Source organism: Gigantopelta aegis, chromosome 4 (genome assembly GCF_016097555.1).
Source record: "Gigantopelta aegis isolate Gae_Host chromosome 4, Gae_host_genome, whole genome shotgun sequence".
In the NCBI taxonomy this organism is placed as follows: Eukaryota; Metazoa; Mollusca; class Gastropoda; order Neomphalida; family Peltospiridae; genus Gigantopelta; species Gigantopelta aegis.
This window is the reverse complement of record NC_054702.1, coordinates 74,291,157-74,315,007: the sequence shown is the minus strand read 5'-3', so window position 1 is coordinate 74,315,007 and position 23,851 is coordinate 74,291,157. Positions and strand designations below refer to the sequence as shown.

At 36.3% G+C, this 23,851-nt stretch overlaps 1 protein-coding gene across 6 annotated transcripts in view; it reads left to right on the top strand.

Moving 5' to 3' along the window:
* LOC121371082 (gamma-aminobutyric acid type B receptor subunit 1-like) overlaps positions 1-23,851 on the top strand; it is a 159,825-nt gene that overhangs the window by 78,869 nt on the left and 57,105 nt on the right. For all 6 annotated transcript variants that reach the window (XM_041496717.1, XM_041496716.1, XM_041496715.1 and 3 more), the window contains 4 exons: positions 4,636-4,701; positions 8,291-8,618; positions 18,115-18,270; positions 22,006-22,098. In XM_041496717.1, coding sequence (XP_041352651.1) covers positions 4,636-4,701; positions 8,291-8,618; positions 18,115-18,270; positions 22,006-22,098 — 643 coding nt within the window. The remainder of the gene's footprint in view (positions 1-4,635; positions 4,702-8,290; positions 8,619-18,114; positions 18,271-22,005; positions 22,099-23,851) is intronic.

The following is a 23,851-nucleotide window of genomic DNA, read 5'->3' as shown; positions in this document are numbered from 1 at the left end:
TACAACGATATGATCAGAATGGGTACATATATATTCCTAATGGAATTGTTCCCTATTAGTTTAGTCGTATTGTCATAGCCTCATTTGACAACATTGATGTCCTTGAAGAAATGATAGATGGGAAGAACACATTCCACAGCACCCAGTGTGTTCTGTGGCAGCGTGGCCCTGCTGCACCACAAGAGAACACACCACAGACAGTTGAACGAAACAGAACGCGAGACTCAAACCTTCAGAAGCTACATGAATTGGACACATGCATAGAAGGCTCTGTTGGAAGACCTAAACCTATCTTCCCTGGTGAGATTCAGCTGGATCAATGGGGGATAGATGAAATACAAGGACTGAGGCATGGTCTAAATCAGGCATGGATCTTATGCAGAATGTACAGTACGAGCGACCAGAAGTTTCCCTCTTGGTCAGCTTACATTGAGCATTGCAGTAAAGTAGATGCACCAGCTACAACAGTTGGCATGATCCCGATACTTCGGGCTCCTGCAGACAACAATGACACTGTTACTACACTACTGAATCGATTTCAGAAGATTACTCAACACCTGGGGCAAAAGCATGTGGTTGTCGTTGGAGATCTACCCCTGTACATTCGATCAAAAGAGCTGTGCTGGTCGAATCCTGATAAATATGACAATGTCATAGTACTGATAGGTGGCTTGCACATTCTCTTCAACTTCTTGAAAGCAATTGGTCAACATGTTGAGTATGCTGGCTTAGATTATGTTTGGGTGGAGGCTGGAATCTTTGTGCAAAATTCTACATATGCTATCATGGAGGGAAAGACATACTACAGAACGGTCCCTGGCCATATGTTAGTATACGAGGCTCTCTGCCGAATCAAGTGGTCAGCATTTCGGAATTGGGCTGGTGAACGATGCCTGGCAGAACTGGATGAACAGGTCTCATCAATACATGAACTCATTGAGAAGAATCCCAAGAATGAAGAAGTCATAAGTGAAAATGTGTGCAGATTGGCAGACATCTTGATGTGCCAAGACACGCAGAAGCTCTGGAAGGAGTTTGATGACTTGTTCATCAGCGATCCAAACTATGTATATTGGACCGCCTACATGGAGCTTGTAGAGATCATGCTAGACTTCATTCGAGCAAACAGCATTTGAAAGCACACACCCTGATACCTAGACAGGATGCTGCCATGATTGAGTGTGTACGATCATGTCAACTATGCCAGATGGGGTCCTGACTACTATGCAGAAATGCTGGCCTTACATGAAACCACTCCTGAGGTATATGCAGAGTTTATGAAAGGAAATTTTGTCATGAAGAAAAGCAAGAGGAAATTCAGCCAGGTGCCAATCGAACAGGCTACTGAATGGGTGAACAAATTGTGCAAGCTATCAAAGGGATCATTGGAATTACAAGAAATGATACAGCTCGTGACAGGTTCTGCTTAACATGGGGAGAGCGATCCACAATATCAAATGCAACAAAGGAGCTGTTGGGAGTAGAAGAGGAAGACAAGTCGCTATCAACTCACAAGGATGCACTTTCATCAAATGTGAAGAATGATGAAGCAGATGTCAAGAAACTAGTTGAACAGTTTTCCAGATTAGGAGTATTTTCTATTCAGGAAATAGATCTGGAAAGCACCAACAAAGAGTCACAAACATCGAAACACTTGACATCACTGACTACTAGAGATATAGCATTTGAAGACATCCAAGAGCAACTACTTTCAGCAAAGACAAGTGGCATCAAGGTGGTTGGTGACTTTGTGACAGACCGCTTAGTTGAAAATTCAGTACCTTTCAGAAAGCAGAAGTCTAAAACATTTGCACTCCTCTACAAGTCTGTGGTAAATACAGCTGCAAATATCCAAACAGAAATAAAAACAGACGGACACCTCATGCAAAGGTTGTTCAATGCCCTACAGTCAGGTCTATGGTAAACATGGAGAACATCCTAAAGCATGAACTTGTAGGAGTCCCCCTGTCACTGGCAAAGAGAGATGAAGAATGAACTCAAATGCCAAATCTGCTTTGCTTGGAATACGTGCAGAAAATGTCAGCACATGTTCTACAGATGTAGAAAATGCTGTCCAGGGTGCATGTGTCCTCATAGATGGGCATGCACTCGTTCAGAGATTAGGCAAACCAGCTGGTTGTAGGATATTTGCAGACTACGCAAATGTATTTGCCAAAACAGTGTTTAGGCACTTTGATCAAGGTGCTACTACGGTAGATGTGATCTTCGACCGATACAATGGTTACGGCTCCATCAAGACACAGACCAGAGTCAAGAGAGGCAGAAAAACTAAGAAATCAATCCAAAATTTGTTCACTAGTGGTGAAGTGCCACTTCCACATGTGTGGCCACAGTTTATTGCTTGGAGTGAAAACAAAGCAGATCTTGCTTCATTTCTATCTGATAACCTGATGGGTAGATCAGAGCAAGTATTCTCAAATTGTGAAGTGGTGGTAGGTGGTGGTTTCGGCTCTACTGAAAAGGCTGTATCTACATCCAGAGGACACATTTCAACTCTTAGTTGTGACCACGAAGAAGCAAACACAACGCTCATTTCCACGGTCTCGAGGCCAAATGTGCGGGATATAAGCATATATTGCCAAGACACAGATGTTCTACTTCTTCTGGTCCATTTCTTTGGAGACATGAAATGCCGTGTGTGGATGATTGGAGGAACTGCTAGAGATCGACGCATCTATCCAGTTCATGAAGTCTCACAGAAGCTACCGCAGCCTATCAAGAACAACCTACTTGGATTCCACGCACTGACAAGTCCTCAACTTACACTATGCCAGAGCTAACTATCAAGCCAAGGTGTGGTTGAACGCTGACAGGCAGAACATTGCATCAACAACTGGGCTACCCCAGACATCTGGAGGATGGAAACATGCTCACACAGGAATCTAGGTAGTCTGGACAACCCTCCCTGCTGTACCAACTGTGTGTCTTGAATTGGTGGCATGCAGTTGCTAAACGAAGTGCAGACTGCTGTCTGTAAATGCAGTAAAGCACAACACATCTGCACACCTACATGTGGATGTAATGCAAAACAGCGTTGTAATCCTATGGCAAATAGCTGAATCCAAGACTTTCTGGTCACCTCAGCTTGAAGTATCATGTATGTATCTGGACTTTAATGGCAGCCATCTTGGATTTTAATGTTAAACGTGTAGTGTACAGAATTCTCATAGTGTTTGGCATGTTTATATTGTATTTATATGCAATGAAACAGGCCAAAGCCAATTATATTCATGAATTGTGATGTGTTACTTGTTCTCACAATTGTTCATTCAAATGCATATGGCGGCCATTTTGAATGTTGATTCATGGCTAAATTAGACATTTTATCAACTGGCATCCATATGGACATTGATCTGGAGACTATATAGAACATATCTGTCTAGTTAGATTGATTGTAACAAAGAAATGCCATCCAAACATTTTCCAGGCCCTTTTATCAATGTTGGCTGGCTGACTGTTTAACTGCATGTTTTAACCACAAAACATCCACATGTGTACATGAATATATGTTACATAAACAACATTCATCTAATATACCTTTAATAAAGAATAACCAAGTACATGGTATAGCATTAATGTTATGGTTATATGACGCCAGCATGTATAATATGTTCATGTACACTTTTGGCGCGAAAACCAGTTTAGTTTCAACAATTTTAGACCAAGTTATCCACTTTTTAAATGATGTGCAAGATGAGGTTCATTTTATTTTTAAATGAATATATACCAAGATTTAACCAAAAATACATTAAGCCATATTATTGGAAGAAGCTATCATATTTCAAATTATTGCAATTATTATATAATGTTGAAAATGTAAAAAAAACTAGTTGTTTATATAATTGGGAAAACATTTATCATTAAAGCAGACAAATTAGGAAAAGAAGATTTCTTAAAAGCATTTTCCTTTCCCAAGTAGAGTTAAGTTTGTTTCTTGTATTGTATGTTTACTTTATTATTGGAGCCTGTGTCTCCTGTATTTTGTATTTGTATTTTATGTAAAGCTTAATTTCAATAAAGAACTATACAACAACAGTTATTTTATTTTTTTACATTGTTAAAGGCTAATGCAATGTATGCCAACTTTCAGTTTCACACTGGATATGATAGTTAGGCCTATCTGTTGATAAATAAAGTCGTTGTCTGTGCACACCACCATTCTATATATTGCTATAATGTGAAAGTGAAATATGATTTTTAAAATTATCCACCTATTAAGAACATTTTCCCATTTGATGTTATGTAATTTGGTTAAATATTAAAATACCGTGATGCACAAAGCCCAAGTTCCTGAAATGTGAAATAATTTTCCTTTATTCAAATAACACCCGTTTAGCTCAAAGTAAGAAATACTTTCATGTTTATAGGTAATTTTTTATTGATCGACTTATAATCGGGTCAATTTAAAAACAAATAAAAAATTCAGAGCTTCAAATTAGGAACTCAACTTATAGGCAGGGTTGATTAATGGATACTATTGTTCATTTGTTCGTGAAAAAAACCCCACATTGTTTTAGAGTGAAATACCTTTAATCTTGTCAGTAAAATGTAATGAAAAGTCAATAACAGAAATGATAGTCTGTAAAAAAAATCCCGTACATTCTTATTTTCCAGGAAACTGATTCAAGAATTATCATTGGCGGCCTTTATGAAAAACAAGCTAGAAAGGTTTTATGCGAGGTCAGTCTAATTGAAATAATATCTTACTGTCACTGAACACTGGGAGCTATAGTCCCTGTTATCAGATCCAAACAAAGTGAATGTTATTTTGTGTCAGAAAGACTTGTGGTCATCCTTGTGTTTCAAATATCAGGAAATGCATTATTCATATTTTTAAAAACGCTCGTACTTTTTAGAAATAATGGTTATATGTAGACGAGCTCTGGTTTATTTTTGAGGCTCTTTTGATACGAATATTGATGCATTTCTGTTGGTCCAACTGCTCTGTAAATTCTATTTCTGTCACATCTTGAAGTTCTTTTTCGCAAGACTGTGCTCCACTCAATTATACTTTGTTCAGTTATACATGGCTGTACTTGGCAGTAGAATCAGCTGGATTTTCATTGGACTCGCTTGGCTGTAGGTCGATGTAGATTTTGGTGTACTCATACATTAGGTGATACAGAATTGAAATACTCACCATGCTATCTACCTTGGCTGTAGAATAAGATAGATTTTGCCGTATTCTCTCTGCTTGACCAGATATTTCTTGTCGGACTTTCTTGATTTTGAGAGTGCTGAATCTTGCCATCGAATCTCTACCAATTAACACAGAGTAATTTTTCAACTTTTTAAACAGTGTAGTCTTTCTTGTGTTGTTTTACAGGAATGTTAAATAAATAACAGAAGTCACAAGTTGGTGATGTAGTTTCTATTTTCTTTTCCAACATGAAACATTGTTTACAACGTGGTAGTAAACATAATATAGGTTTCAGATATTGGGTGAATGACACACAGGTCTCCCGATAGAGGTGGCATTGCGACTGAGAACCTCAAGGGAACGAACCAGCAGAGCTGTCCTCCTTGAGTCTCCCCTTGTATCTCTTTCCTTTGACCCCACTTTAAAAAAAACCATTGACGTTCGAGGGTCAAAATCGACACGCGCACTGACCAGCGATTAGAAATTTATTTTGTTTGGCCTTAAGTTGGGGGCGACAAATAATTACAGTAACAAATATTCATTTTGTAAGCTACGGTTTCTTTAATGTAGAACGATTCCTAAATATTTCACCTATTAACTCGTTTAATCATGCACAGAAAAATATAGTTCACATATGTAATGACATAAAATATAACAACTTAACAATAAATATAAAGTTGAAAATATTAATTTGTTTAAATCTTTTTAAAACAATGATACAACGTGAAACTATAACTTGGAGAATACCTAATTCAACAGAATTTTGTAAAACATAAGTTATTACATCAGGCATATGCAGAAATTGTCTAGCACCATGCAGCCAGAAAAAAAATCTATCATGAGTGGCTGTTGAAGACGGGGAAATCCTAACCCGAGAGATACAACTCTTTGTCTGAAACGAGTCTTTGTATAACAATTTGGCTAATTCAGTGTGTTATTTGTGTTTATAACTAATCCCACATAAAAGGTTGAACTATGAAAACAATATTGAAAAGAAAATTAAAATTTAATGTTTTTTTGAATTTGTGCCCCTTGACCTTTATTGACCTCTGGTATCCCTCACACACTTTTCAAAGCTGACCTCCACTGGAATATGATGCAGGACATCATCCCACATGGTTTTCGTGCTGGGGTGTCGTTGAACATTCATTCAATCATTCATTCATTCATCCTACATGGAATAACCATGGTAGTTGCTTTGACTCTCTCTCTCTCTCTCTCTCTCTCTCTCTCTCTCTCTCTCTCTCTCTCTCTCTCTCTCTCTCTCTCTCTCTCTCTCTCTCTCTCTCTCTCTCTCTCTCTCTCTCTCTCTGGTAAAATAACATGTATTTGAAACCACATGTTTTATTCGAAATATCAGTCAGATTGAGAAAATTAACGTTGATATGTAGTATTCAAATCTCTCTCTCTCTCTCTCTCTCTCTCTCTCTCTCTCTCTCTCTCTCTCTCTCTCTCTCTCTCTCTCTCTCTCTCTCTCTCTCTCTCTCTCTCTCTCTCTCTCTCTCTGGTAAAATAATATCCTCTCTCTCTCTGGTAAAATAATATCCTGCATTGTGTATTTCAAACCACTTGTTTTATTCGAAAAATCAGTAAGATTGAGAAAATTAACGTTAACGTTGATATGTTGTATTGAATACTATGTACATCAAAATTTTAAAGCACTAGTTTGACTAATTCGGTGTGGTATTTGTGTTTAAAGGTAATCCCACATAAAAGGTAGGGCTATGAAGATAAAATTTATGAACAAAATGATAATTTAATTTTTGCTTAAAATGTGTACCTCCTTGACCTTTAATGACCTCTGGTGACCCCCCCCCCCCCCCCCCCCCCCCACACACACACACTTTAAAGTTGACCTCAAGTGGGATATGATGCAGCACATGATCCAATATGGATTAACCATGGTGGTAGCTTTCACTCTCTTGGGTAGAACGAAATCGTTTTCCAAGCCACTTTTTGGATTCTGTCTCTAGACTAAATTGGCTCCCAGATACGGATATATACGGATATATCTCTAGAGGGTACTAAATGCTGGGGACGGGACGTGGCCCAGTGGTAAAGTGTTTGCTTGATGCGAGGTTGGTCTAGGATCGATCCCCGTCGGTGGAATCATTGGGCTATTTCTCGTTCCAGACAGTGCACAAGACTAGTATATTAAAGGCTGTAGTATGTGCTATCCTGTCTGTGGGATGGTGCATATAAAATATCCCTTGCTACTAATGAAACAAAAAATGTAACAGGTTTACTCTCTAAGACTATATGTCAACATTACCAAATGTCTTAACATCCAACAGCCAATGATTAATAAATCAATGTTTTCTATTTGTGTTGATTAACAAAACAAACTTCTTTAACTACATTCTGAGTTGACTGTTCTATTGGGGTAAATAGCCTTTAAATTGAAGAGTGCAAACACCCTAGTCAACGCTGGTATAAAGAAAGAAAATAATTCCAAACTATACATTTGTATGGAATATTATAATCGCCATGTTTTCCATAAAGGTACACATAGTAACATAGACGATTCAACTACTCACATTTTATGTAAAAAAACAACAACAAAAAACCCCCACAAAAAACAAACAAGTGACAGCAACAACAAAATAACTACTGGTATTTAATATTATATGTAATTCTGTACTGAAACAAGCAAAGGAACGTACGTAGTCTGTACACTATTAGTAAATACCCTTTTTTCAAACATATGACTCATTTATGCATGCAGGCTTACTGTTACATCAATTTGCATTATACTTGAACTTCTGGTATAATTTATTAGATATAATGAACTTGCCTATCCCAACACAAATGTATCCCAAATTAGAGCACACTAATTCATGAGTACAGTGAATTATTAGATCAATACACGTGTGTGGAACAATTAAATTAGTTCATTCACATTTCAGAAAGTGCAACCCAAATGACATATCAAAAGTTGTATGTGCTACCCCACAATATTTTGCTTTTAATTGATAGATGTAGCATTTGACAATAACCGTGTTAGATACCAAAGTACGAGATATCCTTAATGTTATTTTCCATGCCAAATATAAATATCAGAATATTATGTGATATTCGACACAAGACTAATTCTAGAAATTAATGGAACTTAGACATTTGTTTTCAAAGGCTTTTAAAATTCGATTTGGTGGATCAAAGATTGTCTGGTTGTTGCCAGGATACAACAAATTTTGGTGGAAAAAAGACGACACTGACTGCAGTGCTGCTGAAATATTGTCAGTCTTGGGCAACTCCTTCAGCATGTATACTTACCTACAAACTGACTCCAAGATGCAAGATGACAACGACATCACACAAGATCAGTTCACGGCTGACTACTTTCAGAAGGTCGACGATAAGAAGATTTTGGGTTATGATTTTGCGCCAACTGGTTATGACGCATTGTGGGCTATTGCCCGAGCACTCAATGCCACCATGGCTGACCTTAAGAATACAGGTACACAAGTTTAAGAATGTTAACGAGTTGAAGCTGGTTACTTATAACTATTTAATTCTGTGTAACGTTATAGAATATAGTTTAAAGTATGGATTGTATGTGTCTTATAATTAAAACATCCCCAAGTACTTCAGTTCAGACGGATTTAACCTGGCTTAATGGTGTTGATCAGTTTCAGAAAATTTCGGATATTGAGACGGCTCAAAAAAAGGCAGCAAAGGCTGCTCAGAAGCAGACTACTCTGTCCCAGGTGTCCTCTGATTCTAAGAATCCACCAGCGATTTCATCAGCCGGACAACTGGATTATACCAAACCTGTGACCAAAAAGAATACCACAAAACAGCACAAAGTTAACTTGTCAGGTAGACTAAAAAAACATGAACAACGATCTGTTTCAACTGGTAATTCATTTGAGGCTGTGGATGATCTAGATGATGAGATGGAAATCTCCTCACAAGATTATCCACAAACAAAAATACCACCACCAAAGCCTAAGATAACGCCCATACTTCCACCCAATGGCAAATAAATTCCTACAGTGGAACTGCCGTGGGCTTAGGCCCAATTTCGATGAATTAGGTCTTTTAATTACATCACATAATCCTCTTGCAGTGCATCTTCAAGAAACTTTCTTGAAGGACACTGATCATATTACTATGAGAGGATTTAAACTCTATCATACGTTTCAAAAAACTGAAAATAGAGCATCTGGGGGTGTTTCCATTCTTGTTAATATTCTTGTTAATATTTCTCAGAGTGTAGTAACATTAAATACCAATTTACAAGCTGTGGCTGTAAAAGTCACGGCTCATAAAACTATTACTCTATGTTCAGTTTATTTACCTCCTCGAAACCATTTTAATTTTAATCCAAGGGATCTTCAGGATCTCATTAACCAGCTCCCTACTCCCTTTATTATTATGGGAGATTTTAATGGTCACCACACTTTGTGGGAATGTGAGGATGTAAATATTAGAGGTAAACAATTGGAAGACTTAATTCTCAAAAATGACTTGCTTTTATTTAACGATAAAAGTCATACATATTTTCATTCTGCAAATGGTTCTTTTACTTCTATAGACTTAACCCTTTGTAGTCCTTCACTTTTTCTTGATTTCTCCTGGAAAGTTGGTCCAGACCCTTGTGGTAGTGACCACTTTCCCATTATTTTGGAGAATGATCGACCTCCATCACTTGAAAGGGTTCAAAGATGGAAGTTGGCGAAGGCAAATTGGGTTCAGTTTCAACATCTGTGCAGCACTCGGCTGTAACAATTTGCCATAACTGATGTTGATGATTCTATGTCTTTGTTCACTTCCATCTTGAAGGACATTGCAGATGAAACTATTCCAAAGACTTCGGCAGTACGAAAGCATTTCAATAAACCATGGTTTAATGATACGTGCGAAGATGCATTCAAAGAGCGAAACAGGTTGCTTGAGCAGTTCAAACGTGAACCTACAGCTGACAACCTGGATGCATTTCGTATTGCTAGGGCTAAGGCTCGAAGAGAGATTAGACAGAATAAGAAATCATCTTGGAGAACTTTTGTCGCCAAGTTGAATTCACAAACATACGTAAAATCTGTCTGGAATAGGATCCGTAAAATCAAAGGTAAAGAATCCAGTAATACAGTTCATCATTTGTCTGTCAATGATACGGATGTCACGTCTCATCATGACATTGCCAATGCATTGGCAGACAATTTTTCTCATAACTCATCTTCTGCTTTCAGTACAGATGCTTTTACATCTGTCAGAACTAAAGCTCAAAAGCAGTCCATTAATTTTTCATCTGAAAATGCTGAAGTGTACAACAGGCGTTTCTCTATGGAGGAATTGCAGGATGCTCTTCGTAGAGCCCACGATACTTCAGTAGGACCAGATGAAATTCATTATCAGTTATTAAAACATTTACCTGAATCATCTTTGATGGTTCTTTTGAATATGTTTAATAACATCTGGTTTCTGGAGACTTTCCTTCTGATTGGAGGAAAGCTATTATCATTTCTATTCCCGAGCCTGGTAAGGATCCAACCAATCCTACTAGCTATCGCCCTATCGCTTTGACAAATTGCATTTATAAAACCATGGAAAGAATGATCAATCGTAGACTTGTCTGGTATCTTGAATCCCAGAAATTGCTTACTAACGTGCAATGTAGGTTCAGATCTAGACGTACCATGGTTGATCATCTTGTTAGATTTGAAACGTTTTGTAGGGAGGCTTTCATCCATAATCAGAACTTGGTTTCAGTGGGGTTTTTTATTTGGAGAAAGCTTATGATACCACGTGGAAGTATGGGATTTTAAACGACCTCCATGGCATGGGCCTTAGAGGTCGACTTCCTGTTTTTATTTCTCAATTTTTAAAAGATAGATCTTTTAAAGTTCGGGTGGGGTCGACTTTGTCTGACATTCACCCACAGGAGATGGGTGTGCCTCAAGGTAGTATCCTGTCTGTAACTCTATTTTCTGTGAAAATTAACAGCATCACCCAGTGTTTAACTCCTGGTGTGGATTGTTCGTTATATGTCGATGATTTTCAGATTTGTTACAGATCGTCCAATATGAGTATTCATTGAACGTAAGTTGCAGCTTTGTTTGAATAAACTTCATGAATGGGCAACTGACAATGGCTTTCGATTCTCAAAGGCAAAAACGGTTTGTATGGATATCTGCCAGAAAAGAGGTCTTCACTTAGATCCACAGTTGTTTTTGGACAAAAATCCAATTCCAGTTGTGGAGGAGACTAAATTTCTGGGGGTTATATTTGACAGGAAGCTATCTTTTGTGCCCCATCTTAAATATGTTAAAAAGAAAGGCTTAAAAGCTCTTAATATTTTAAAAGTTATGGGTAATACGGAATGGGGAGCAGACCGCAAGGTTATGCTCTGTCTGTATCTATGTTTTGTGCGGTCAAAACTTGATTATGGATGCATTGTGTATGGGTCGACACGCAAGTCGTTCTTCCAGATGCTAGATCCTATACACAACCAGGGACTTAAGCTTTGTCTTGGTGCATTTAGAACATCTCCTGTAGAGAGCTTGTATGTTGATGCACACGAACCTTGTTTGGGTGCTAGACGTGCCAAGCTTGCTCTGCAGTATGCTGCAAAGATTAAATCTTTACCAAAACATCCAACACATGATGCGGTGTTTGATAACAAATATATGAAGTTGTTTGATGCCAGGCTAAATGCTATTCGTACATTTGGTCTTCACATTAAGCACTTTTTGTCACTTTCCAACATTGATTTAACTGACACTTTGGAAACTCCTTCATATTTTGTTTTACCACCCTGGTATATTACACCACCTAAAATTGTGTTTGATCTGGTGCATCTGAAGAAAGATCGTACAGATGCTGTTGTATATAAACAGCTTTTCATGGAAATTCAAGACAGGTACCGTATTACATTCCTGTGTATACAGACGGATCACGGGATGGGAATTCTGTGGCTTGTGCTACAGTCTTTCCATCAGCCACTATCATTTCCATGCAACTGCCTGACTCGGCATCAATCTTTAGTGCTGACGTTTGGGCAGTCATTAAAGCGTTAGAAGAAATTAAAGATTCAATAGCATCCAAATTTATTATTTTTACAGACTCACTTTCGTGTCTTCAAGCTTTACGAAATATGAAGCTGGACCATCCTTTAATTGGGATGGTGATACGAAAGTGTGTCTTTTTATCTATTGCCAATAAAGACATTGTATTTTGTTGGGTACCCAGCCATGTTGGTATCAGGGGTAATGAAAAGGCAGATTTTGCTGTCAAGTCTGCTTTGGATTTGCCTCATGCCAGGGTTGGTGTACCTTATACTGATTTTAAATATTGTATCAACGAATTTATCTTTTCGACTTGGCAACGTGATTCGGACGGTGAGGTTGCGAACAAGCTTCATGCTATCAAGCCAGTCTTGGGAGAGTGGCAGTCATCCTATAGACAGTGCAGGAAGGATGAAATAGTCTTGTGTCGTGCCCGCATCGGTCATACTCACTTGACCCATTCATTTATCTTAAAGAAAGATCCTCCACCTCAGTGTGAGCACTGTCAGTGTCTTCTGACGGTGCGCCACATTTTAGTGGAGTGTCAGTTTCTGAAAGAAACGCGAAAAGATATATTTGGTCAGAGAAATGTAATGGAATCTTTTCGGTTTCATCCAGAACTTACTTTACAATTTTTACGTGATACTGAATTTTATTCTAAATTTTAATTATATATATCTGTGATATTTGTTTTTTTTTACACAGTCCTTTACACTGTGTTTTTATTTAACTGTTGAATTTTTATATTGATGTTGATCATCACTTACTGTTTGCATGTACCATAGTTTGACACCCAATAGCCGATGTATTTTTCGTGCTGGGGTGTCATTAAACATTCATTCATTCATTCATTCATTCATTATTATAGGCAGTAAATGTTTTGAAACTTAATAACTGTTTATTTCTCTCTCTGCTTCTCTGCCAAACTGTTTTCGTTTTCTCATCTTCCATGTCTCTCCATCTTCTTTACTTCATTGTTTCCTGTTTCTCTTTAATCTGCTGTCAACTTTGTGTCATAACTAATTATCCATAGCTGTTGTTACTACTTTTATCAGTTACATGTATATGCTACTATTGACCGTCATCTTGTTTACCTAAATGCATCTGTTCGAAATTTGTAGGGAAAGACCCTAATATAGGCTTATGCCTGTTGACCAGTCTATACCACCTTGTAAAAGATAGAATAAATATTATGTAAAACAAAATGTAAACAGTGAATCTATAGAACTTTGTCAAATGCCATGTGAATCGGTGCAGTAGCTTTGAATGCTTCCAGTTGACACTTTGTGTTTTAAATATTAGTACAGTATTGAATTATGGGCGGTTACATTATGCTATATTAATATTTCACTACTTCTAGTGAACCAGTAAAATACTGACCACATGCAATGAGCTAAGTGCTAAAGGGACTGGATTAGCTCGGTTGGTAGAGCACATGCCTGAGGTGTTTCATTTAAAGGTCTGAACCTCATTAGTGGAACCATAGGGATTTTCGCTGTCCAAACCACTATTCCATGACAGGTGCATCAAAGGTCATAGTAGATACTGTCCTGTCTATGGAACTACCTATAAAAGATATCTAATTGTATGCTAATGGAAAAACGTACAAGGTTTCGACTCAAGACTATGCGTCAGCCAATGACTAATTAATAAATCTGGTCTAGTGGTATCGTTAAACAAACACTAAGTTTAACTTTCAATCTTTAAACTCACTGGATGAACGTATTATCTAAACTATAGGTTATTCCCACATATGTCAGAGCATAGGAATTGTTCATACACATTGTCAGGTGTACCAACAATTATGCAATAAAATTAGTGAGATCTGCTGACCAAGTCTGACACTGATAACATGATCTTAAAATCGCCCTCTCATGAAAAGTTTGAAAAGCGGTAGGGTGTTTCAGTGTACATTCCATGGAATGATATAGCCTCTATTAGAAACATACTTATCTGCCATTGATCTGCATGTGCGCTAAGCGGCCCGAACATACACTATATTACTTCCGGCGCGTTTCCCTCCCAGTCGCTTGCAACAAAGACCATTTGTTACTGCTGAATCGTGGAGCAGTCGTCGAGTTGTTCCTTTATTTTTTGACGTTAATATAGTTTCCTATTTCTAATATTGTTTGTCAGATTGTGTACAATCTCTTTCTTTTACAGAAAAGAAAATGTAAAATATTTTTGGTGCTCAACAAAAATACTTAGCACCACGTCTTGGGGAGACCAAGAAAAAGGGTCTCATTGATGATTGACTTGTTAAAACGGCATCTTAATAAAGTGTTGATATTTGCAATTAATATGCATGTGTTTGTGTATATATCACTGTGTACGAAGACGGTTAAACTTATCGTTAGGCGAGGAAGTGAATTTCTGTATCGTTAGTTTCGTTATTAACTACTGCACAGGTCATAGTTAATAATGCTGCTAGCGGTACAGAAAATCGCATCTGGTCATTTAGTCGAATTAACGTACACTTAGTGGAGTTCCTTAGTTCTCAATATAGGGTCAAGTGTTCATTTTCCGGATACCAACATGACACTTGGCACAAAGTTGTCTCAGTGTATACCGTTTGAAACTCCGTAATAAAGACAATAATATATATATATATATATATATATATATATATACTCACGGCAAAAAGTTCCTGTGCATCATTAAAATTTCAATAGGACTTATTTTTTTTAAATTTAAAAATATTGTGATTTACATAGATGTTAAAAGTACAGTGATCCTCTCCTGCCTTCTGAACCTGAAGTACTGTCTACACAATGATTGGTGCGCCGTCAGTGATGATGTAACACAACAACGTACTGATGTACGGTCATGGTCGTACTTTGTTATCACCTAATCGGTTGCGTTCAGTTCTTCCACTGATTGGCCTTAACTTAGAGAGGCATTAGGATGTTAAACGTATCATTTCCAAATGATTCCATATGTGCACCCGCTTAGTACTGACGATTTGCTGACGTGGCGTCACATGTCGACTCCCTAAACATGGAAGATCCCTAGTACCCCTAAACTGTCGAGAACATCTCCGCAGATATTGCATAGTGTTCTGATGAACACCAATGAATACCAAAATTACTAGCAACAGCGTCTGTGCCGTTCTAACCTCAATCATACCCATCGTTCGAAGGAGTCCATTTTCTGGGAGCCGTGGCATCACACTGACGACGACCAACAAAAATATTTTTCTCAGTGATGAGAATCCATACAATAGTTTTAAAGTCCAATGATAAGAAAAATGACGTCAAAGAGGAGCACGTGACCAAGAATGCTCGTAATGCAACGTGTGATCACAAAGTATGAATAGTTCGGGCAATTGACAGGACACTGCTGGAATATCGACGGGAGTGTTTACACGTTCAGTTACTGAAATTTTTATAACCAGATTTCAAGTAAATTATATTCTATATACAATCATTTGGTGCATAGGAACATTTTTCCGCGAGTTTTTCCGCGAGTATATATATATATATATATATATATATATATATATATATATATATATATACAGAGATGGGGCGATTACTTGACAAAAGTAATCGATTACGATTACTTTAGAATGTCACGATTACGATTACGATTACAAGATAATTGAAAGTAATCGATTACGATTGCGAATACATTGTCCAGCAATCATGATTACATTTCCACAAATCTACAGAAATAATGAAATGATGTTACCACCATGAAGTTATGCACTTTATTTTACAACCATACCGATTTCATTCATTGAAGTATATGTAAACTGTTTTAAAATTGTAATGTATGTGAAATGCAATTTAAAGCATCCGGTTACATTCAAATTCACAAATAAGAACTGAATTATTGATCGGACCAGCAAATATTGAGTTGAGTGAATGGAAATGACTAGATGTGATGCTGAAATTTTGTATATGGCGCCGTAAAAAAAGAGAGTAGCAGGTCAACGACAGGCACTTGCCAAAACATCGTTTTTGGCCCAGATATAACAGCCTATCTCATCGCAATTTCATGGCCATATTTTGTTATGGTACACTTTTAAATTACACTATTAAAGGGACATTCCTGAGTTTGCTGCAATTTTTAAGATGTTATCGAGTAACAGAAATATTATAACGATTGTAATTACATATCAAATATATTTGTCTGTGTAAAATATTAGTGGCTGTATATTAAACGTGTTTCTGATCGTTCTAGTATTTGTACTAGGATCAATTTCATTTTATTTCTTAAAATATGTTTTTTTCGTACGTACGAACTTATTTCAATACAAAATCCAGTTTGGGCTTCTTATAAATATTAAGACGACCAGAAACACATTGAATATACAGACACTGATATTCTAACCAAGAAAATATATTTAATATGTAAGTTTAATCATAGAAATAGTTTATTAGTTAAAAACATCTCACAAATATGATATGCAAAGTGACGTTATTCGAATAACGACGTAATTCAAATTAAAAAAACACGCCGGTCTGCGCGTGCCAATATTAATCTAGTTAGATATTGAGTAATTGTTATGACATGAGTAAAATCGTACACTGGTGTGTAATAAATGTATATTAAGAACATGCACAAGCACACTTTATGCTGGCATACTAAAGGATATATATATAGCCTCATATGTTATTCAGAGAATACCCAACAAGCTACGAGGCAATACCTTTTATCTTGCAGAGTGAACTGATGCTGTCCTTCCCGAGCCGCTGAAGAAGGAAGCACAACATCAATTCACGAGTGCAAGATAAACGGTATTGCAGAGTAGGGAGTTGGGTATTCTATTTATTGCCCATTATCAATCTTTATCATTTTATGGAAGATTCTCAAATGATACTATTAATCAAAACAAGTTTGCAAGTTGTGTAATATCTGTGACATATGTATCGCTGATGACATAATTTAGCTGTTGACATGACTGTCACCAAGGACACGTTACGGTTGTTTTTTGTTGCCCAACAGTTGTGACATCAAAGACTCAAAGCCTATAGTGAAGCACAGATTATGACGTCAAAACGTGTCTAGTGGAGGAATGTTTATTTCTTTCCCTAATTAAGATCATTTTTCTTTCCCTACTTCTCTCTGCCCAAATTGGTAATAATATGGTCTCTCCTTGTTTTTTTGTTTTTTGGTTTTTTTAATGACACCACTAGAGCACATTGATTCAGCCATCTATGTTAACTTTTCTGTCCAGGAGCCAGATGGCACCTACTTCTATTTTTAGGCGTCAAATAGCAGTTTTATAACTATTTACATATCTTTTACTCTGATAATAATATATACATGATGATATTTGTCTTCGATCGTTTGGCAAAAACATGGTTGCGGTCTCTTTTCATGGTGATCATATTATCGATGTTTTAGTGATGGTTATCTCCGTGAAATCGAAATCAAAGTAGATTTCGCCCGTGCTTGACATGGCGAATTTGAGTGGTATATAGCGACTATTTTGCCAGAATTGTTCCCTAGCGTGACTGTTGCTGATTTGTTTATTTAAAATGTTTCAGTTGCCAAATGAAAAAAAAATGGCCGCATGTGCGTTCAAATCGCTCACAATGTAGAGGCCTGCATTGATTATCATTAGCTATTGGGTATCAAACAAGTAATTATCACATGTAGCCTTATTCTGAGAAAACCTGTTATATTTTTCCATTATTAATAAGGGATCTTTTATATTCATTTTTCCACAGATAGGACAGTACTTACCACAGCGTTTGATATACCAGTTAGGTCTGACAAAATACTCAAAGGATTCTGTACTTCGACATAAGAACTCTAAGCAAGTATCTACTGGTTGAGTTGGATCCTGCCCCCACTTTGTTATGAAATACATTTAGCCAGAAATAATTAGTTATGTTACAATATTATTTTGTCTCATTGCGTTTTGTTAAAAAAACCGCCATAAATTGATTAAAGCTTGATATATTCAACTAGTTTTCTGTTATTTTCATTTCACAGAATTTGGACTTGAAGATTTCTCTTACACCAATAAGTATATAGGCGATTTGATAAAGAAGAACATGGTCAAGGTTGACTTCAAATCATTATCTGGCCGTGTGTCGTTTTTTGAAAATGGTGATAGCAGAAGAGCATTAAAGATTATGCAATTGCAAGGTATATAGATTAGGTGGCATTGAAGATATTGACAAGCTGTGCATGTTATGACTAACATACTGAACAAGGTACTAGCAATGACAATGACTTTTATTCTCATAAACCCTAAGCTTACAGTGTAGAGAATAATTATATATATATGTGTGTGTGTGTGTGTGTGTGTGTGTGTGTGTGTGTGTGTGTATACAGACACACAGGTGAAAAGTGCACATGCGTGGCAAGTCTAACGTGGAGGACATACTCTATCGCATGTAATTCGTTTAAAACAAACAGTATAAGTTTTTGGAAAAAGAAAACTTATGATCAGAATCACAGTCAGGATTCCGCCATCAACTTTAGATAATATTTTTGTTTTGCATACACTTATTGAGTATTTAAAGACAAGGAAGACGAAATATTGTGTTTTTATAGATTTTTCTAAAGCATTTGATTATGTTTGGCATATATGATTATGGCAGAAAGTAATCAAATCGAATATTACGGGTACATGTTTTCAATTTATATTCAATATGTATAAAATTTAGTGTAAATTTAAATAATCAAAACTCCCCGTTTGTAGCTGTGAAATCGGTGTTAGACATAGAATAATATTTGTTTAAAAAAAGCGTGTACTGGAATAGAAATATCAGATAATGAACTGTTAACATGAAGAACAAATATAATTGTACTCCTATATGCTGATGACGCCTTACTATTTACAAATAATTTACACAAAAAAACCCTAATCTAAAATTTAAAATAAATAATAATAATGTGGAGATAGTCGATCAGTATGAATATTTAGGTACAGTATTTTATTTTAAAAAATATATATAAAAAAAACACCCGGAAATTTTGTTACTGCAAATACAGCCATAATGAATCAGGAAAAAAATAACTATATATTACTTCCTATTCTTACTTATGGTTGAGAAATATGAGTTTTTAGTGAACTAGATATGATAGAAAAGGTTCATACGAATTTTAAAAAATACATATTGAATGTTAAAAGAAGTACACCCCACTATATGTTATATGGGGAATTTGGTAGACAGACTATTTCAGTTATAAGACAGCGAATTATAATGTATTGGGCAAAACTAGTATCTGACAAACAACATAACGTTGCAGTAATTATTTATAATTTACTCTTATCTGACTCAAAAAAACAACAACATGATTATGAATGGCTAAAATATATTAAAACCTCTCTAGACGATTCGGGACTTAACTACTTATCTCAATCTGTTCGTAATATAAACTGGCTTAAATCGATTATCAAATAAAGCATATCTTATCAATTTGTTCTAAACTGGCTAATCTGAGTATCCGATTCCCCCAAATCTCTCTTTTATCGTATTATTAAATACAATATTAATTTAGAAAATTAGTTTATTTTGTTACCTAAGCGACTATCAATACCTATTACAAAATTGAGATTAGGTAACCATGAACACCCTGTTGAAAAGGGCAGGTGGGACCACAAGTAGAAAGGAAATGTACTATTTGAAATCAAAATGAATTAGATGATGAATATCATCTTTTTATTTGTCAATTTTTTGTCGATACTCGTAAGAAATATATTATGTCAAAATACTTATTCAAGCGAAATATTATAAAAATTCACAAATTGTTTAATAGTAAAAGTGTGCCATTATTAAAGGTCCACGCTTATGGCACATTATTAATACACACTATATAAAACAAATACATAAACATTACAGTATTAAAAATAAAAAATAAAAATACCATCCCAGTTATTAATAAAGTGACTTTTTGTAAAACGCTTGGGGGAAAAAAACACTGCTCAGTCGATTTGACCCGCATCAGACCTGTGACGTAGCATCCGGCGTTCTGTTAGTAGGTCAGCATGCCGCCAGCAGAGAAAGATTTTTCGAAAAACAGCTGATTCTTAACGGACGCTAGTTTGGACATTTTGGTCTTATCACATTTGTACATCTACTCTAATGGTACCTCGATTGGTGAGGAAGTGGTATATAAGCAGGTTAACCTAGTTACCTACCTACCTACCTGTGAGAAGCAGGGCACAAGCTCAGTTACGACGTCGGAAAGTGAGATATTAACATTTGACTGTAATAAAAAATATGTTTTTTGATCAGAACGCATTAAAACAACAAGCAGAAGAAATAACATTATTTTATTGATTAATATGACATAAAATAGGGATCTGAATTTATTGTTTTAGATACATCGGTATGATACAATGCAGGCATGAACACATACAAATAATAATAAGATTTATCTTGCTACCTACACCCGTTAATACAGGTGCTGTTTATTAAGCTTTCAAAAAGGCACGATTATTTCTGTGCTATATGTCATATGCATGTATGTATGTATATGTATATGTATATGTATACTTTTGATCGGCTTAAATGAAAAAAATGTATGATTTGATAAAACATAATGTTTTTATATCTTTTTTAATATATGACTTCTTTTGTTTGTACATTTTTTTTTAACACATTCCACAAAACGTTTCAGTCGATATATTTTGTGGTTCCCATGTATAGACACAACAGTGCTCGACTGTGTGTTATATTATATATACGCATATGTATATCTGTCTATCTATCTATCTATCTATCTATCTTATATATACACACCGTTGTGTCGAACTTGCTTAAGTCGATATATAGCGTGTGTCGATATCATTGGCTGGCCCTGGCCAAAACGTGTATTACGAATCATGATTTTATCTCGGTTGAGTCCAAACGTTTGAGTCGATATTAATTTTGTGTCGATATAGGCCCAACGTAGGCTTTTATATGGAAAAGTGTCTGTATATGTCGATATTAATAAGTGTTAAAATAGATAAAATATTTTAAAAGGTATATATGAATTTCGGGATCTGAAATTAATTCCATACTGGTATTGTGAGCATGTAACAAACCATCAAAAGAGTTTCCAATATTCCACTGTAAACACGTGATTTGTACATGTAGTTACTGTAATAGTTCTCGTGTAAGTTAAACAACATTTAGTATTTTAGAAGTGCTCACAACTAGAAAACGACGATTGTTACAGAATGCAACTAGTCATGTGACTTGTGGCTTTGAGAAATTGTGGACTGGTAAAAGTAGGATTAATTTGTCTGGATGGGTTAACTAGTTGTTGGTTAACTAGTCGTTAATTGACAAAGAAGGCAGCTATCTCGGTATTTATTCAGTGACACCACTCTTTCCGCTATGCTGACTTTCTTATGACAAATGAGTCGAGAGATTCGGGTATAACGACAGCCGAGTGCTTTACCACCTATGCTCCCATGTCAGACGGCATTATTGTCAAAGAGGTGTTAACCGCCTGTTGCATGTGGGATCGTCACGGGAAATTACGAGACTTCGACATGTAAACGTCTTAGCTCTCCAGGTTTGATGCCACGAAGCAATGTCAAAAACATTATTCCTAGACTATGCCAATTAGGCGTGGAATTTTGTACTTGTTCTTCCACAAAACATTTCGTGTAACTGTATTTTGTTATTATAACTTTGCTATAAATTTATGTTTGTTAAAAACAAAATATAGATTGTTCTAACGAAAATGTTTGTTTTTTCCGTCCCCACCCCACTCACCCCCCCTCCACCGACATCATTCCCACGTCATATATATGAAAGAAAAATAATAATAGGTATGACTGCAATAGAAAAATTCGGGTGAGTGAATTAACATGTAACTATATAACCAATATTCTTATGAAATATGGCATGTATTTTTGAAAATATTCACCATTTTCAGTTGACAAAACAGTAATAGTCGGTTTTTACAATCAACTTGAAGTCGGTGATAAGTTTATATGGAAGAAGTCTACACCTCTGTTTTGGCCAAAAGGTAAGTCTTATTTTAAAGGTTGTGGCAGCATGACTGTAGGAACTGGGGATAAGGACATTAACTGTTTTTGTCGTACGTACTACATCGGGTGGCCCACCAAAAAAAAGATAACCCTACTGCATTTGAAATTATATAGAAACTATGAGGATGCTAACTTTGATATTTCATACCAATTACATATTTGCTACTTTCAGCGACTCATAGGTCAAATATTGTTAAAATAGCAACAGATTCAAAATTGTAACTAAAAGGATGCAACACTTATTTTCACAGATAATGCCCTCCTGTCTGGTGACACATTGTTTTACATATATTTTATAATATTTTGCTATTTTAACAACATTTGACCTAAGGGACTCAGATTTTCACTAAAGTGGCAAATATTCATATAGTAATGAATGTTACAATCTCCATACTTTTTAAATAATTCCATATTCAGTAGGGTTATCATGGGGGTGGGGGTGGTGGGGGGTGGGGGGGGGGGGGCATAATATATAATAAAAAAGTGTTTCTGTGCCCATGCCCACCTTGGCGTGTGCTCATCTTACACTTCACATATTGTTCTTAAAGCCCTGGGACCTAATTCACTAAACACTCGCAACTTTGTTGACCTCACAGTTGAGTGTAAGAAATGCATGTTAGATAGAACGATGCGGTGCTGCTTAAGAGAGCTTTGTGAATTGGGCCCTTGGTATGTGCTGCTAAATGTATGTTTCAGTCATGAATTACAGACATCGTACACCTTTTTTACGGTCATTCTATTTTAAATCAATAAATGCCCCACGCAATTTCGTTTCAGATTCACTTAAACGTTTTAAATGGTTATTTTGTTAAATTGAACTCGAAAATTGTCTCCATGATTTTTACCTTATGTTTCAAATCCCATTATCCCAGCAAATAATGGGCACTAAGAAGGTTATAAATGTCTGATATATAGCAGACTGTACGTTTTCAGTGAGTAGTCATGCTGAATACTTAGAGACACTTGAAAATCTTTTAAATTCCATTTTATTTTATAAGCAGCATTTTTGAGACAAAAACACTGTGTTATATAAAACACATTTAATCTTTTTGTCTGTGAAGTCTGTGAACTAGGTGATGATTAATTATGGAAGAACATCCTTTTGAAATCGGAAAGAAATGTAGTTTTGGTGGCCCTTTCAATGAAAAAAACCCCAATCTATATATTATATCAGACTGGTAATTTGTGTCATATTTGCGTCAACCAAAATATTTGATAACATTATCGTATGGGCTATACAGGCGGCATCCCTCACATAGGTGTGTGTGTGTGTGTGTGTGTGTGTGCGTGTGTGTGTGTGTGTGTGTGTTGGGGCGGGATGTTTCTGTCAGGTACTGTTTAATAATAAAACATATTTCAGCTGAAGTGTGCGTGAAAATATGGATGGCAATCATGCCCACTTTTATACCCATGGTGAGAACGCATTGCACGGGCACAACATACAGAATTTCAGACATGGGTGCGTTGAAACAACCCATTTGTTGGGGTGATAGTAGGTACATGTGTTTGCATAACTTTGACCATGTTGTTGTGGCCTCTAACCGGAAGTACCATTACTCATATTCATATTGAAATCCGAATGCTACTTAGGAAACCTCACTCTGGACCTAATACACGAAGGCCATACATTCCTTCTCTCATAATTAGTGTGTTGGACGGGCATCCTTAACATGTATAATACTAACAATATGAGTGACTCTTCAATAGTGACGCTGAGTAAGTATATATATA